At 37.3% G+C, this 16,649-nt stretch overlaps 1 protein-coding gene across 3 annotated transcripts in view; it reads right to left on the reverse strand.

Moving 5' to 3' along the window:
* UNK (unk zinc finger) overlaps window positions 1–16,649 on the reverse strand; it is a 58,109-nt gene that overhangs the window by 2,477 nt on the left and 38,983 nt on the right. The window contains exons 8-15 of one of the 3 annotated variants that reach the window (XM_070937560.1): window positions 14,992–15,134; window positions 14,191–14,238; window positions 13,428–13,628; window positions 11,442–11,510; window positions 10,494–10,668; window positions 8,298–8,399; window positions 5,871–6,059; window positions 1,351–1,448 (exon numbers count right to left, since the gene is read on the reverse strand). In XM_070937560.1, coding sequence (XP_070793661.1) covers window positions 1,351–1,448; window positions 5,871–6,059; window positions 8,298–8,399; window positions 10,494–10,668; window positions 11,442–11,510; window positions 13,428–13,628; window positions 14,191–14,238; window positions 14,992–15,134 — 1,025 coding nt within the window. Of the gene's footprint in view, window positions 1–1,350; window positions 1,533–5,870; window positions 6,060–8,297; window positions 8,400–10,493; window positions 10,669–11,441; window positions 11,511–13,427; window positions 13,629–14,190; window positions 14,239–14,991; window positions 15,135–16,649 lie in introns of all 3 variants that reach the window. The other 2 variants (XM_070937559.1, XM_070937562.1) reach the window with 2 other exon arrangements.

Here is a 16,649-nt window from a genome sequence, read left to right on the forward strand (position 1 = left end):
TTTCATATGACGAAAAACAGCTGTTTTTAGCCATTTGCAATTTTTTCAATTGTCACTTTTTCAGGGCCATCTTAACTATGAACCATCATTAAACAAATGGTTGTAAATTGAGGACTACCTGGTATGTCTAGATATCTATGTCTCACTTAAAGAAATGGACAGATTTCTGTGATACTAAATTGTAGCCACCTTATAATACCTTCCGGATATAATCTAACAACAGGATTGGAAGAACCACAACACCATATGACTTTGGGGATGCAACTCTACTAGGCTGCAACTATGGTTGACAATTCCAAGAGAACTATAAGTGCTGCACTCTTTGCATCCGGTTCCCAAAAAAGTTATCTACCAAAATTGACAAAGCAGCCTTAGTTACATCACCTACCTAAAAGCCAAATTAGTTCAAATAATCAATATTAGTCGATGTTTCTACAGGAGTTGCAACCTGATACCTTCTTATTCTCCTAAGTCACGGGTGTCAAACTCACAGTGTCACGTTGCCGTCACGTGATGTTTCGTGACTTTTTTTCCCTTTGAGGAGCTGGGATGGGCATGGCCTGCACGCGACGCATCCAGCCCACGGGTCACCAGTTTGACACCCCTGCCTTAGGTCAAGAACAGTATTGTAAGTGGCTGCACTACTGCTGCATCAGTGAGATGGGCAGCATAAAAAATTAACAAATAAAAATAAATAGTATATTGGAGACTGTGAAGGAAAGGAGAATATCATTTTAGAGGTGAAGCACAAGTTAAGCTGCATGAACCTTTAAGTAGATGAGTCCAAATTCAAATTAGAAAAGCTAATACTCTTGAACAGGTATCCCCAACCCCTGGGCTGCAGTCCACCACTGGGCCTTGAGCCATTCAGAACGGGGCCGCAGAAGTGGCAGGTAAGTGTGCGCAGTGCACACATCCCCACTTGTGCGAGCAGCAGGCAAGCATGTGCACGCATGTTCCATTTGCACGAGCAGCAAGCGCGTGTGCCTGATGCTCGCACAGAACCATCCTTTCTTTCCCACTTGCCGGTCTGCAAAGCCAGAAAAGTTGGGGAACTCTGTCATAGAGGAACTCAAGAAAGCTTGGGCTGAGCATCACAGCTTGAAACCTACTCCTCTGCATACCTAAGATATCAGTTTTTTTCTTTGTCCATTAGTAAAAAGATCTGTGGGGAGTTTATATTACAAATCAATTATGCCAGCTGAGCTTCTGTCTACTCTCTTAGATCTCAAATTACTCATTACTCTAGGGCTACCAATAATGATTTAGGAAACCAACCAACCAACCACACACACACACACACACACACACACACACACACACACACACACACCTTGCCAACCACACTACCTGTTTGGCTTGTTTCCAAGAATCTTCCCACTGTTTTATCGTGCTGTTAGCTTCGTCTAATTCTTGCCGCAACCTGGCCAGTTCAGCAGCACCTGGACCTGACAGAAATGCAGGTGAAGTACTGGGTGAAAAACTTCCTGAAGCAAAATGCTCCCATATGCTGCTGTTCATTCCATTTAAACCTGTTTCACGTGGAGACAAGAAAAGCATGTTATTTCACATTTCTTTTTCTTGTCCCAAACTATTTTTTTTGAAAACTAGAATAAAATGCTACTTTTTTACGGGCAATACTGCATCTGAAAACCGTTTGGGAGGGATATGTATATACGTGCACTATCAGTCTGCCACTTCAGCTTTAGCAAAAAGAGTGGCAGCTGACCATCTTGTGCCAACGATGCCCAGAAACAGTTTCGTAGTACACTTAATCCACAAATGCAGTGTAGATAGATACAGGATGAATTTACCTAGTGCAGATTCACACAGAGCACATGAGGAACGAATATACCATAAACTCTCGGTAAAGGCTTAGGCTTCAGGGAACAGCAATCAGCGCACAGATGCTTAAGAACAAAATGAAACAGTCACCCATTATTTCATACTTTGTTAATATCTTTAGGACCACATTTGATGCCATATTAAGTTAGATATCTTTTAGAATTCTGGCATGATCGAACCCTGCCCTGCTGTCTTCTGCCTGGCCACTCCTGATTGGCTACTCTTGCTAGTGGGAACAGTTAAAGAAACCCACTGAGATCCAGCCATTAAGTGACAACTGAAAATTCTGACTTGTTTAGCTCTAAAGAAGCCAGAATCATAATATACAGCAAACTATGGTTAATAACTCTGACTTATTAGGAAAGAAATAAAGAGACCTCAGTTCACACATTAAGGAAATGAGATGGAGGAATCGGAGTTTGTTTAGCTGTTCCTATGGGCAGAAGCCAAGTTAAAGTAGCATACAGCTAATTCATGATGCTGCCAGAAGTCTAAAAACCTGTATCTGAATATATGTTGGCACTTATTCAATTTTTCTCTACCCATTTAATTTTGAAAATACACACAACACTCTCTTCTTAGTATTACATCCGTTATATCACAGTATCTTCCTTTTCATTTCAAATACACAATTGTTAACAGACCAAAGTTCCATCTGGACATTTTGTGGAAAAATTATAGTAAGAGTATATTAAACTACAGTAATTTTATTTCTCTTTTGTTGTTAATCTGCATCAATCAATTTACAATAATGTAGAGAGTGCCCTCAACTAGATCCTCAAATGTTAATTTGAGAAATCTTTTCATCACAACAGACCAATGTATCTTTAGATAAGGCACTGGAATAAGGCACAGAATCTGATATTAAGGGGGGGGAAATATACCACCCACTATATTTTATACTATTTAAAGTGTGACTGTAAAAATCGAGTATCACACAGGGATACTTCTAAGAGAAAAAGGACTGGCTAATTTGCTCTGCTGAGAGAATATTTGGATGGTAAAATTGGTTCATTCTTGAAAACGATACAAAGTAGGCTTCAGGATCTACTCCATTTAAGTCACAGCATACAACCATTCCATATCTGGTGGAGATAAACGAATTCTCTTCCGCTTTCTGCCAGAGATCACGCAGAAAAAACGGAATGAAGTGTTTAGTTTTAGAATATAAGTGTGATCCACCATGAACAAAGAGAAGAAAGAAGAACAAAGGAGACTCTGTCCTCTAATAAGGATGGATCTATTTCTTACTAAACATTTGCTCAGATAAGGAAAGATGCTGTAAATCAAATGAGTTTTTGTAGGTATCTCTCTGCTCTAGGCATCGTATGAAAATGGTTTTTTCCCCCACACAGAATATAAAGTTTACTTTAAATTTAAGTTTGCTGTTCAGCAGCAGTGCTTAAACTACACTATAAAAAGCATGGCTATAATCTTGAAATAAATTGGCCACAACAGAATTGCCAAATCGAAGGCACACAGTATTGTAGAAGAACTCAAAGCATAAAGAAATATGCTTATAACAAAATTTATTTCTTAAAATTCTACATATTTTAGGTCATTCATCATGTTGATTTGCTATCATGTTACTGCTGACACTGTTTTTTTGTAAGCATGAAAGCTGTTTATGTTTTGGCAGGAACAAAAATTCTAGAGCTAAATTACTCGTTGAAGATAATCTTTCCTTCTGTCCATTAGCCTTATGCAGCTCCTTATGTGAGATGCCTTTTACAGTGCAAGCCTTACATGTCATTTTAGAAATCAGTTCCCCTCTAATTAAATTAGGACCTACCTCGAGGTCAGAGTGTACACAACTGCAATAAGAATAGCTCAAATGCTCATTGTTGGAGATCCCTGTATGTATGTGATAACGGATGAGAGTTTTTCTGAACTGGATATAATCACCTTATAGCAAAATCAATGCTGTTGTATTACTGTATAAGGAATCCTGGGAAATGAATGTTTGAGTATTGATTTCAGTGCAATACATTTGTTTAGGACCTTCGATCATATCCTATATTTTCTGTCCTTTCTTAAACCATAGGGTGCATCAGTCCGTTCTGCAATCATCTCTTATAATCTGCCTGATCTGCCATCCCTACTTACTAAAGTGTGTAAATTGCAGAGTGCTGAAAATCAAAAGTGTTGCAATATATGGAACATGAGTTCGTTCAAAGTAAATGATCACAGATGTGACAAGACATGTATGACTGAACATGTGAAAACATATGACTTGATTTTAAGATCTCTTCACCTCACCTTTGAAACAACATTCCCGCCTTATTCTTCTATCAATCAATCATTCTTCTATCAATTCTTAATTTTTAGTCAATTCTTAATCTTTTAATTCATATATCTTACCTATTGTGGAATAAAAATCAGTTATGCTATACAAACGTAGAGGACATTAGGTAAATATTGGTTTGCGAATGTAAAACATTAGCCTAATTTAGTAAACTGAAACCAATAAACTATCCACAACTCCTTTGTTGTTTTCAATGAATGTGTTTCACAGCATGACTACATTGGAGTCTGATTGGTTACATATAATTAAAAAGATATAGTTTCCATCAAATCAAACTCAATTCCTGGTGATTATATGGAAATGTCTGCGTTGTCTCCTTGGTAACAAAAATAACTGGTTTGTTATTGTTTTCTTCTGGGATGTTTCTTCAATTTCTCAGTCTAACGTACATAGTATATATAATATAATGGAAGCAGCACACTGCTCAAATTTGCAAAGTGCGCTACAGTTATTAGTACTTCCTTCATTAAACACAAAACGTGTCCCAAGGCCTCATTTTAATGCCAGAGTTCAATGTTAGAACATCTGATCAAATAAAGAATGCTTCTATGCCTACTGATGTAAGATTAACACAAAAATAAGAAAGATGCTGCTTTAAAATTGACATATAAAGAGAAATATTTTGTTCAGGTGCTGTCAGAATATTTGTTTATAGGAATCATATTTATAAGTAAAAGCAATGTAGGCACAGTATGACAAGTTTATTTTAACTGAATTAAAAGCTGATAACTAATGACATTTCATATTCATACAGTTTTTTATAAATTATTAATAGACCATATCAGTATCCAGTTTCACCCTGTTTGGGACTCATTAAATGTATGCTGCCACTGATTTCCTTATGGAGTTCAAACCCTCAGTCAAGAATTGAAGAATGGAATTTAGGGGAATTGAACTGCTGTTCACATAGTTACTATTGAATGGGTCTACTTGCATATTTGAGATTTAATTTGTTTCAATCTGAAATCACCTATCCAAACTAAATCAGATGTGAGTTCAAGGCTCAGCCTTTCCTCTGAAATCCATACACAATTAGTAATTATCCTTTGTATGATACAGGTCATACTTGACTTTTTACCACATTGGGACCAGAATTTCTGCTGCTAAGCAAGGTGGTCGTTAAGTGAGTCTTGTTTGATTTTATGACCTTTTTGGCACGAGTGTTAAGTGAAACACAGTGTTTGTTATATGAATCATGCCATCGTTAAGTGAACCCAGCTTCCCCCCACTGACTTTGCTTAAGGGAAGCCAACTGGGAAGATTGCAAATGGCAATCACGTGACCCTGGGACAATGCAGTCAGCAGAGAACATGCCAGCTGCCAAGTGCCCAAATTTTGATCATGTGACAGTGGGGGAATGCTGCAATGGTTTTAAGTATGAGGACTGCTTGTAAGTTACTTTTTTCTGGTGCCGTTGTAACTTTGAATGTATGTTGAACAAATTGTTGTAAGTGGAGGACTACCTGTACTAAATTTATTTGATTCATTCTTTGTCTGCAACATAGTCCTGTTCAAAAAAGTTAAATCCTCATCACTGACCTTAGACCTAATGAATCTTTTCTGATTATACAGAAACTGGGCAATACATTATGTTAGATGGCAACAAAAATGTGAACATTCAAATGAAAGTTAATTTAAAAAAAAAAAGGGAAAATACTTACATGGCATAGACAGTGAACATGTTAACAGATATACTCTCATGCTTACATTGGGCATTTACCTAATGATCCATGAGAAGCTGATGTCCCCAGGAAAGTATTTTCTGATTGGCTTAAGTGTCCCTGGGACTGATGGAGGAAATGCGATGATAAGCTGACCGGTGGAGAAGGAGAAGCAGAGTGAAAGGAGGCAGAACTTCCAAGGGACCCAGGGATATTTACAGGAGCAGAACTTTGCAGCAAACTCCCACCTGGACAAAGAACACACAGAAAGTATGGGAATGTAGAAGCCATGAACTATGAGTGGAAGCACAGCACAGGAATTTGAACAGCAGGTGTTTGCTTCACTCTCTGCACCAGTAAAAGGATGGGTGAATCCAGGATATTCCTCTAATCTCTATCTTTCTACACCTTCAGAGCTGGTATTATAGGAATTGTCCCTACGGCCAAGGAAAGTTAAAAAGGAAACTATTGAATGTTAGCTGCAAAACACTAGGAGTCAGGGTTAGGGTTAGAGTTAAGAATCAGAAGTTCTCCAGTAAACAAAGGACAGCTTACAATCTAAGAGATATTTAGAAAGTTAATTTTCAATTCTTATAGCTCTATAATGACACTATTTATATACATGTTTAAATTAAATTAATTTTCTACTATCCCCATTGTTTGTTAGTTCAAGAGACTACATTTTTATGACAACTGTAGTATCTAGTAATGATTATCATGATTATATATCATAATTAGAATATAATTATGATTTATGCTTTTTTTCAGAACGGGAAAATATGTGTTCATCAAATCATATAGATTAAGAAGTACATTTTTCAAGAACAATCATTTGAATTAAATGGCATCTCCACTTTTTATAGATCGTGCCAAAGATATTCTTGCAAGCTGAACCTCCCATTCCATCGTAAGGATAAAAGTTTGTTAAGAGACAGCAAATGGGGCAGACTTCTGTATTCAGGTACTGGGCCAAAGGGAAAAAAATGGAGCTTAACTTCTACACACAGAAACACACTCATAAGATGTTCTAGCAGAAGAGATCGGTAAACTGATAGCACAGCAATTATTTATGTTTCATCTACAGGAAAGGGAGTAGGGTAAATCACCTTCCCATTTGGCTAGAGGAGCCAAAGTTGCATGGCACAGTCAAAAAGAAATCAAACTCACTAGCCCATGAAAGTTGTTAGTGTTGGAAGAATAATTTTTTTCCTCAGTTTTGATAATGCTTGGCACATAGCACTGCCTGTGAAAGCTTCAAAATTAAAAGGACTCCTACGTGGCGCAGAACTTCCCATCCTCCTTTTTTACCCTAAAAGTTGCAACTGTAGATCAACCAACCTGTTCTTCTGCTATGGTATACTGAGATGGCTTGCAAGGCAACAAAGTTTTCCAATAATCTGAAAAACCAATTTCTCACTCCTATCTATCTATCTATCTATCTATCTATCTATCTATCTATCTATCTATGATCAAAGAGGATGCTGCTTATGGGAACAAAACCTAACTCTAAAGGAAAAACAACACTGGGCCATATTCTCCATATTTATTTCCAAACTGATCTTAGCCCAAACCAATATGGGCACAGCATCACTGCCAAATGGTTTTATGTTGAATACTATCTCCTCAAAGTAGAACCAATTTTGGAGAAAGCAGACCTGAACATATACTGGGCACGTGGTAGGCTAATTCTAATTTGCATAACTACTCAAATCTGAAGAAACAACACTAAAGGACAGGATATGCTGAAATAAAACTATGTGTTGATGAAAGACAGTTGCAAACTCTTTTGCAATAAAAAAAAAATCTGATACCAAGGTGGTTTAAGCTAATGGATGTGCCTTAAAAAAAAGTGTAGTGGCAGCAGTGAGCCAGGAGGCATTTACCAATTTGCACACAGTTTCAGTTCACAAAGAAATGTTTTGTCAATTACTAATGGGATCTGTACACTTAGAATATAGTAAGGTTGCATAGACTATATTCACTTGAAAACCAGACATGGGGCAAAAAAAAAAAAAAAAAAAGACACTGGTTTGAAATGACCACATACAAGGGATGAGATACACAAGCGGTAGTTTGTCAATGTGTGGCGACATGCCTTGCCATGACCCTGTGACAGCAGAACAGTGATACCAATCCAATTTGTTTCCTACTATTTAAACCGATTTTTCCCCCCCTCCCTTCCATGGTAATCTTGTGTCAGAATTTTGTGAACATGTTTAGTGTGCCACTGTTAAGATATTGTAAAGCAAAATAAGCCATGCCTATTTCGTAAACGTCATTGGGACATCAGAAACCAGTGAAAGATATTTCCGATTTGCCAACCAATGAGGGTCCTTTGGCTCTAAGGTCCCACATTGGCCGTCAACCAATATGTCATGTAAGGGCTGGTCCTGAGAGCTTGCTAGGCTGCTTCAGCCAGCCAGCCGGCCGATGGGGCAAACCCTGCTTGGCAGAAGATCAAAGAAAGCTCTGTTGCTTTCATGTACCTATCATGATGCCACTCGTGTGGGGCACCGAGCTGCTGTCAAATGTCTTCTCCAGGGCAGCCACTCCGAATTCGTTCAGGTCCAGGTCATCCAAGGCAGACTCTGCCAGACAGAGGCACCAATTATATATTACAAAAAGGACCAACAACTTCAAGGGAAAGGGAAGTCCAAAGAGTTCACAAAGAGATGTCACTGCTCTGGACTGGAGAATCTACAATGCAAGGCTGTCATTAGTCGTTTAAATGATTCAGCTTTCAATATTGTTTTTCTGTTGCCTGATCTGAATCCTAAGTCTCTTCAGTATCAGGCTGATCCCATAGATTGACACTGGAAATAACAGCAATGCAAAACAGATCTCCCTGCACACCTGCTGTACAGCTTGACCTTGGGTAGAAGTACATCCAGGGTTGGCTTTAATAACAGGTGCCCGTCCCAGTTCACCTGGCAACCTAGGTGTCCATGATGCATAGTGATTGGAATTCGCTAATCCTATATTTAGGAATTCCACTGTGGAGAGCAACTTGGATTGCAATTAATGATAGAGGAGATGGCAATAGGAATGAGGTGCAAGTATGGTAGTGGAAAGAAGGGAAGTGTGTATGGCAGTAATATACGTGGTTGTGTGTAGGTGGCGGGGAAGGGGAAATGAATTAGCATATCCTATGAAACAGGCTATAGCCAGCAGTGGCCCAATAATGAGCCAGCCATGTAGCACGGACACTGCCAGTTGGGGATGAGATGGAGCAAACCTGCACAGGATCATCCCTGGGGGTATTCCTAGCCAATGTATTTAATGTCTTGTCAAATGTTGTCTTATAAAGCATAGCATGGGTTGTGCTATATTTGTGACATTCTTGTTGTTTCAGAAAGATAAAAACTATAATATAAATAATAAACAATTTTAGATACTGAAAATGGATGTTTCCCCACCCTCACTCTTCTACATAGTTTATAATCAGTTTTCAAATACTGCCTGGAAGTTTACTTCTTGAGCATTTAGAAAGCACATAAAAGGATTTCAGATTTCCTCAGAAATTTCCTATTAGAAAGTATAAGAAAGTCCCTGTCTAGAATTAAGAAATATATCCCCCACCAGATCCTTCGTAAGTGTTTTAATTTAGTGGCAAGAGTTGTCTCTTTTATTTGTATCACTCCAGGCCTGTAATAGAACATCAACAGTTAATAAAAATGATAATAGGTTACCTGGAGAATAAGAGACATGTATGAACCAATGCTAAATATCAATAATAATAATAATAATAGTAAATTGCAAAAGGCAGCTTTACTTGGAACAGAATATATCCTGCGACGATACCTTTAATATCATTAAACAATATTTGTCTCTCCCAGGTTCTTGGGAAGGACTCAGTGGACAAAAATGCCAAATCCAGTTTAAAAATCTGGCTGACTGTGCAATCAGCCATAAAAATAACAATAATACATTAAAAAGAGAAATGGTAATCCTTGTACAATCTGCACTCTTACTCTTCTTGGAAAGTCTTAGAAATTTAAATATGATAACATACGAACCCTTAAACAGAAATGTAAATAACATCTTTTTAAAATTCTGCACTTGAAATGTTTTGCTATTGCTGTCATAAATGGAAAAGTTTCATCTTTTTAATATTTATAAAAACAGCTGCTCAGTAACAGATTATACATGTCATAGGAGTGAATTTTTAGTGGATTGGCCCACACAATGGCACACTGAGCCAATTTGGTGACTTATGAGTTTAGGAAATATAGGATATGATGAAGAACATCAAACAAGATCTACACACACATATACACAGAGATTTAGGAGCAATCATGATCTTCCACTGACCATCCTGTCACATGGTCTTGCTCTAGCAAAAACAGCAGAGCTGTGTCACAATCCAATAAGTTTATTGTTGTATAAAAAACTTATTCCACAATAAATTTATTAGCCTTTAAAAAGATAAAGGACTGCTTGTGGTTTTTGCCATATTTTGTTTACAGAATTCAGCTATGGGAGCTGTTATGTAAGATTGTTCTATAATTTAATTTATGAAATATGAAAGAGTTCATATTAAATGCAAGTCATCAGCCAAGTCACAAAGCAATAAAGCATAGTTTCTACTGTAAGTCCTCTAAATAAAACCACCAAAGGCTTCCCACCCATAATGGATATTCTTCTGGATTCCCTGCACCATCAATGTGCATAGGCAGTATTACCTATCACGGACTCCACAGTGTCACTAGTTGGGTAGAAAGGAAGGGCATTGGCATTCATGCCTGGTACACTGCTGGTGCCTGCTGGGCTTGGTGGTGTTGCTGCCAAACTAGAAGTAATGCTAGAGGAGATGCTAGATGTCAGTGGGCTGCCAACTGGAAGAATCCCTAATATATCCTGAAAGAGGAAAATACATTCATGTATTGGTGTGTTGAAAATACACTCATGTATTCCTATGATGCAACAGAATATTCAGAGAGAAGTAATGATATACTTGTCATAAAATAAGTATTTCTTCCTAACATTTATATCTTACACCCTTTAATTCTAAGGTACACCCAGGGCAGCTGATTGGTTCTTAGCATTTAATACAACACAATACAACACAACACAATAAAGGAAGACTGTTTGGGACTCTTTTAGAACAGAATAACAGAGTTGGAAGGGACCTTGGAGGTCTTCTAGTCCAACCTTCTGCTCAAGCAGGAAACCATATAACATTTCAAATGGTTGTCCAATCTTTCATTTAAAAGCCTCCGGTGTCGGACCACTCACAACTTTTAGAAGCAAGTTGTTTCCACTGATTGTTAACAGTTCATGTATATTGTCAGCTGCATCACATCATCAAGTTATATAATTCATGATGACTGTATAATCTTGCCATTCAAAATTCAAAAGAGGCCTAAAGAAGACTTGTGAACTGCAGTGAACCTTCCTCCAATTATCTAGTCCAAGCAGTATTCAAAAATTCTGAGTTGGTGATTTTCTATTCACACCAACTTCATTTTTAAAAAAAATCTGAAAGAAACCAGACTGATTCTCAAATATTTAGGAAAGTGTCAATACCCTTTCAACTCCAATTAGCTTTTTACATATACCACCAACTGAAATCTACACATGAGATTATATGGGCCTCTAGAAACTATGCAGCATCCCCTGGAATAACATACCTGCTTGGGTTGTAACAGAGGTTGTTCTTGGGTTCTATGTTCCATGGAATGGGATTTGATTTTTGCCTGCTGCAGTAATTAGAAGGGGAAAAAAAGACATTACATGCTACTCAAATTGTCAACTTCTTCAGATGTTATACAGCACTTCCTCTCTTATTTTGTTACTTTCTGTAACATAAATTTCTACAAAGGAAAAGGCCAGAGGGCTTCCTGAAACTAGCAAATGAAAGATATTGTATCAACATTTTCTCTTTTCTTTAACACCTACTTTTTAAAAACTAGAAGAGATGGGATAAAATGATAGCGAAATACAAGGGGATAACAAATTGAAGACAATGTTGTTTGTATAGATTTAAAAAGTTCTGTAAAGGGGACAAAAAATCTGGGAATGTTATACCTAAAGATACAAATTACTTTAGAAACAGTATGGTTTACTTCATAATACAAGATAATACTACTGTATTATCAATGAAATGGGCTTGAGTTATGGCTATAATTGTTGAAGGGAAAGAAAGAATTCTTTTTTTTTCTTCACCATTGCAACTTCAGATGGTCCTTAAATGAGACAGTCAGTAAGAAGAACTATTCTGAATAAATTCTCATTTGCTTATCTAAAAGATGAATTTATATTTGCATAACTTTTACTTTGGTCTATTTTATGAATCACTTCTGAAGCTTCCAAGTCTAACTGATGTGTAAACAGAGTAAATGTCAAGTTTCCGAAAGATGCCCTAATTAATTCATGAGCCATGATCCAAACTTCAAAGGAAATATATTCATTTATTAGGAGCAACATTCCGGCAATACTCGGATGCAGTTAGGACTGATCCTACGTAGATTTACGTTCCCCTATGACCCTGTCTCTCCCCTCCTCTCTGGCCATGTCATAAATCACATTCTCCAATTAACCACTTTGGCTGGCTGTGAAACCTAACACCCTCCTTCTGATTGCGGTCAGAAAGAATGTATGGAATTCACTTCAGTTCTCCCTCCCTCCTGCTCATGGCAGCTTGAAAGCTTTGCAAGTTGACAGTAAATATGTTTATTCTGAATATCCTTTCCCAGACTTCCAATTCTTTTTGTTTTTGTTTTAAATACAAAACCTTTCCAGCAATGTCATTATCTCTTCTTCAAAAGCCTCTTCATACTTGCTTGCATTTATGTATGTTCTCATGACCTGCACCTCTTAGATTCCCACAATACTATATAGCAGGGGTCCCCAACCCCAGGTCCATGGACCGGCACCGGTCCACGGCATGCCAGAAACCGGTCCGCACAAACAAGCAAAGCCCCATCCACAGGATGCAGGTAGCACACGAAACCAAGCCCACTCCAGCCTGCAGAAAAACCTCTCTCCACGGAACTGGTCCCTGATGCCCAAAAGGTTGGGGGCTGCTGCTATACAGAGATCCATGACAGGAAGTTTGCAACAATTATGTATGCATTACTTGACCACATGTCAGCCCTAAAATCAATTTACATAAGTTAGTGCTCTTACAGCAACCACCATTGCAGAGACAGGGAGGTATTTTCTACATCATTTTTTTCCTTTTTTTCTGAATGACTGGGTCTACTTCAAAGAAATGTATGCCTTTCAATTCATTCATCATAGTCATTTTCTAACAATGATGCTACTAGGCTCATGTGACATGTAAGGGCTTTCTGCTTATGGAATACAAGAGGTATTCCAAGGAAGTAAAACGCATACTGCAAGACATCTCTTCATTTTGCAGTGCATCCAACTTGCAATAGAACAAAAACTAATATTAATGTAGCTTTATAAAATTAGGATGGACAGACAGACCCTAAGGGATTTATCTGCAGATATTAAGGCACCCACAGGTACTATTAAGGTGCACAGGTACATCTAGCATGAAGTATCAACAATTGGTTCCATAGCTAATATATCATATCATTAATGATAACAATATATCATACATACATACATATGTATATCCAATATCTTTTCTAATATTTTATACCTACCTGGCATTTGAAATTCTTTAGATACTCTGCTCCAACCAGGTCTTCCCGTTCAAATCCAGGTGCCTTCTTATAGCTACTTCCAGTAGTTACTGAATCTGTGGGGAAACCAATGCTTTCCAAACTATGGGGTTTTCCAATTGCACCAGGAGGGGATCCACATAAATTAGATGGGCTTCCAAGACTGCTATTTCTACAGAGGATCTAACAGAAGCAGGAAGAAAAGAAGATAATAATTTGTGTATTAGATTATAACACTCTCTACCTCTGCATCACAGATGATAGTAAAATTCTAAAAGCTAAGTTGTTAAATTCAATCAGGTTACTGAGATATACAAAGTCATAATTTAATAAAAGTCCCAACAATTACATTTTGCCTCAGATCTTAGAAGTATATTGAGCATTTTTTTCATCAAAGCCATATTTTTAAAGATGACAATATCTTTACTCCAACTTTGATTGTCTCTATAGTTCATATGCTTTTACAGCTTTCTGAGACTCTCAGAGATCCAGATACTGCATGAACTGCCGCAATCTCAATAGATCATATAAATTTCTAATGCAAAATCAAGTAGATTTCTTGCTGTAAATTGATGCTTTCATATTTAAAATGGTTTGGAATTCTCACAGCAAAAGAAGTAAAACCATGAAATATGTCCCGCTTCTGCTTTAGGAAACGGGCAATTTGGAGATGCTTATCACAATAATGGAAGGAATGTGTTCCCCAGGTCAAAATAATGCCTCTTCCCCTAGAGAAAATACTTACTGTAGCAGAAGTAGGGCTAGTTGGTAGAGTTCCTGGTTTATTCCATACCTAGAGTGCAAAGATGAATGAAACACATCATATGTGACATGGGCTACAGATTTCTAGGAGACACACAGGTTTACTCACTTGGGCATATTTTTAATTAAAATAAACTTTATTCTTTCTGTCAGCAATATTACATATATAGTATATGTCACAGTATGATAAAAATTTGGACTGGGATATGTGTAAGATCTCATGCAGTATTATAATCTACTCTTTAAAATCCCCCAAAGTGAAAACTTATGCTAGGTAGTAGCAATTCCACTTCTAAAAATTGGTTGGATCCATTCAATTGAAAAGTGGCAAGATTCTGTTGAAGAATAACTAGAACTAACTAAAACATAATTTGTGCAATTTAAATGCTACAAAGATGCTGAGCTTGCTCTGAACCTGTAATCCTAAAGTTTTATCTAGGACAGGTGAATCCAACCTGTGGGCCACGAGCCATGTGCAGCCTTAGACAGCTAATAATGTGGATCCACAAGATCATAAACTTTTAACATTATGTGCTATTTATATACATTCACTATATTATACATTTTAGCTGCATCCCAAGAATAATTCCTCTTCACTCAATGTGGTCCAGGCAAGCCAAAAGGTTGGACACCCAAGATATAGGAGGAATTGCCATTATTCATAAACACAAAACACTTTTGGGGATCAAAAAGTGTTAACAATGTTCTTCCAGAAAGAGCTTATATTTAGAGAGAACTGCAGTATCACATGCTCAGTGAGGAATTTTGTAACAATTTTACATACATTGCTAAGGTCTGGGGCTTGTGGACTAGAAGGGCTGACAGGAACAGAATCGCCTGCTGCTGAGGGCATGTACATTACAGGGCCAGCTTGCGTTGGGCTAGAGACAGCTGACGTTGGCTGTAAATCTTCACTAAGTGGAGGTTCTATAGGAAACAGAACAAAACAAACCACGTGATAAATACAGTTACAAAAATGGGTTCACTACAACTCCGTAAGAGCAGAGGGTAAACAGGCTATTATGCCCAGCACCGGTTCTAAAGGGCTAATCTTCCATCTGCAGCAATCTACAAACCACTAAACAAAAACAAAAAGGTATCACAAGACTAAGGGAGAGAATGTAACGTCTTCCTTTTTTTCTATACCAATAATCTTAAAAGAATAGCAGTTACATATTCATAGTAGCTGTTTCCACTAGGCTTTATGCTGCCCTAATTTATTACGCTCATGTTTATTTATTCAATGTATATTCCACCTTTCTCCCTAAAGGGCCTCCAAGACAACTAACAATAAAATATAAACATTTTAAATAATTGTTAACTGAATCAGACTGTAACAGTCTGGCTGAAATTCCTTTTATATCGCCTGAAAAGACCTAATGGTAACTTTAATGTAAAAGCAGGTTCATATTGAAATAAAAATGTAATCAACCCCCAAACTATGTATGTTTTCAAAAATTAAAAATGCTTTTATTTATGATTGAAAAATAACTGATCTTTCAATGTGGACATAATATGATCACAGAATTGTTTACTGGTTAGTAGGCTGCTTATTTATTTTTGAGCTTAAAAATAGCTGAACCCTCAAAACACAAGCCCTATCTGTGAGTTCTTTCATCAGATCTTGGCTTTGCATATATTACCCCACTGCTTGTTTGAAAAGGCCAACAACTTTTATCCTACTCTCAATGCAAAAGATTGACAGGAAGAGGCCTAATCTGAAAAATCATGGATCCACAATATTGAAATTCTAGAATTTGCGGTGTACAAAAAGTAATGCACATTTAGGAGTGAAAAAACTATAATGACAACTAGGGGTTCAGGGAATGACTTCTTGAAGGTTTGTGCTTCTATTCCAACTTTTTCTGTCTCAAGTGATTATCCTTGTTAAAAAGGGAAAATAGACTATATAATCAGATGACTGAAAATATCTGGATGCTCTAGGCATTTCTACAAGCAATTGTAAATATTTTCATTGTTGGGAAGCAATCAATGTCAAAAGCTTTAAAATTGTTTGCATTTTTTTTCCTTCACCATGCCCTTGTTTCATAATTGAAGGAAGAGCATGACAAACAATGCAGTAAAAAACTTGTTCCTTTTTGTTCCCCAGAATTAAATCATATCAATAGCAAATTATAACTTCAAAATAAGTAGTACACAGTATCATTCACAGTATCCTTAAATAGCCACTGGGTGTCACTTCTGCTTTGAGAACAAAGCGCAGAGCTATCAACCATCTGATGACTGAAGACTGCTTTCTAAAAAAATATATATGCAGTTTGGAATAAAATTCATTATATATTATTTTTAGGTGCCCTCCCCCATATGACTAATTACGGGGGAGGGAGGAAGTTTGGTTGCTTAGAATTGTACTTGCCTTGTTTAATACAGCAAGCAATGTTGTACTCTAAACAACACTCAGGACAACACTCAGTAGACAGA

This window comes from Pituophis catenifer, unplaced genomic scaffold, assembly GCF_029215685.1.
Source record: "Pituophis catenifer annectens isolate HBS135680 unplaced genomic scaffold, rPitCat1.0.hap2 SCAF_2, whole genome shotgun sequence".
NCBI lineage: Eukaryota > Metazoa > Chordata > Lepidosauria > Squamata > Colubridae > Pituophis > Pituophis catenifer.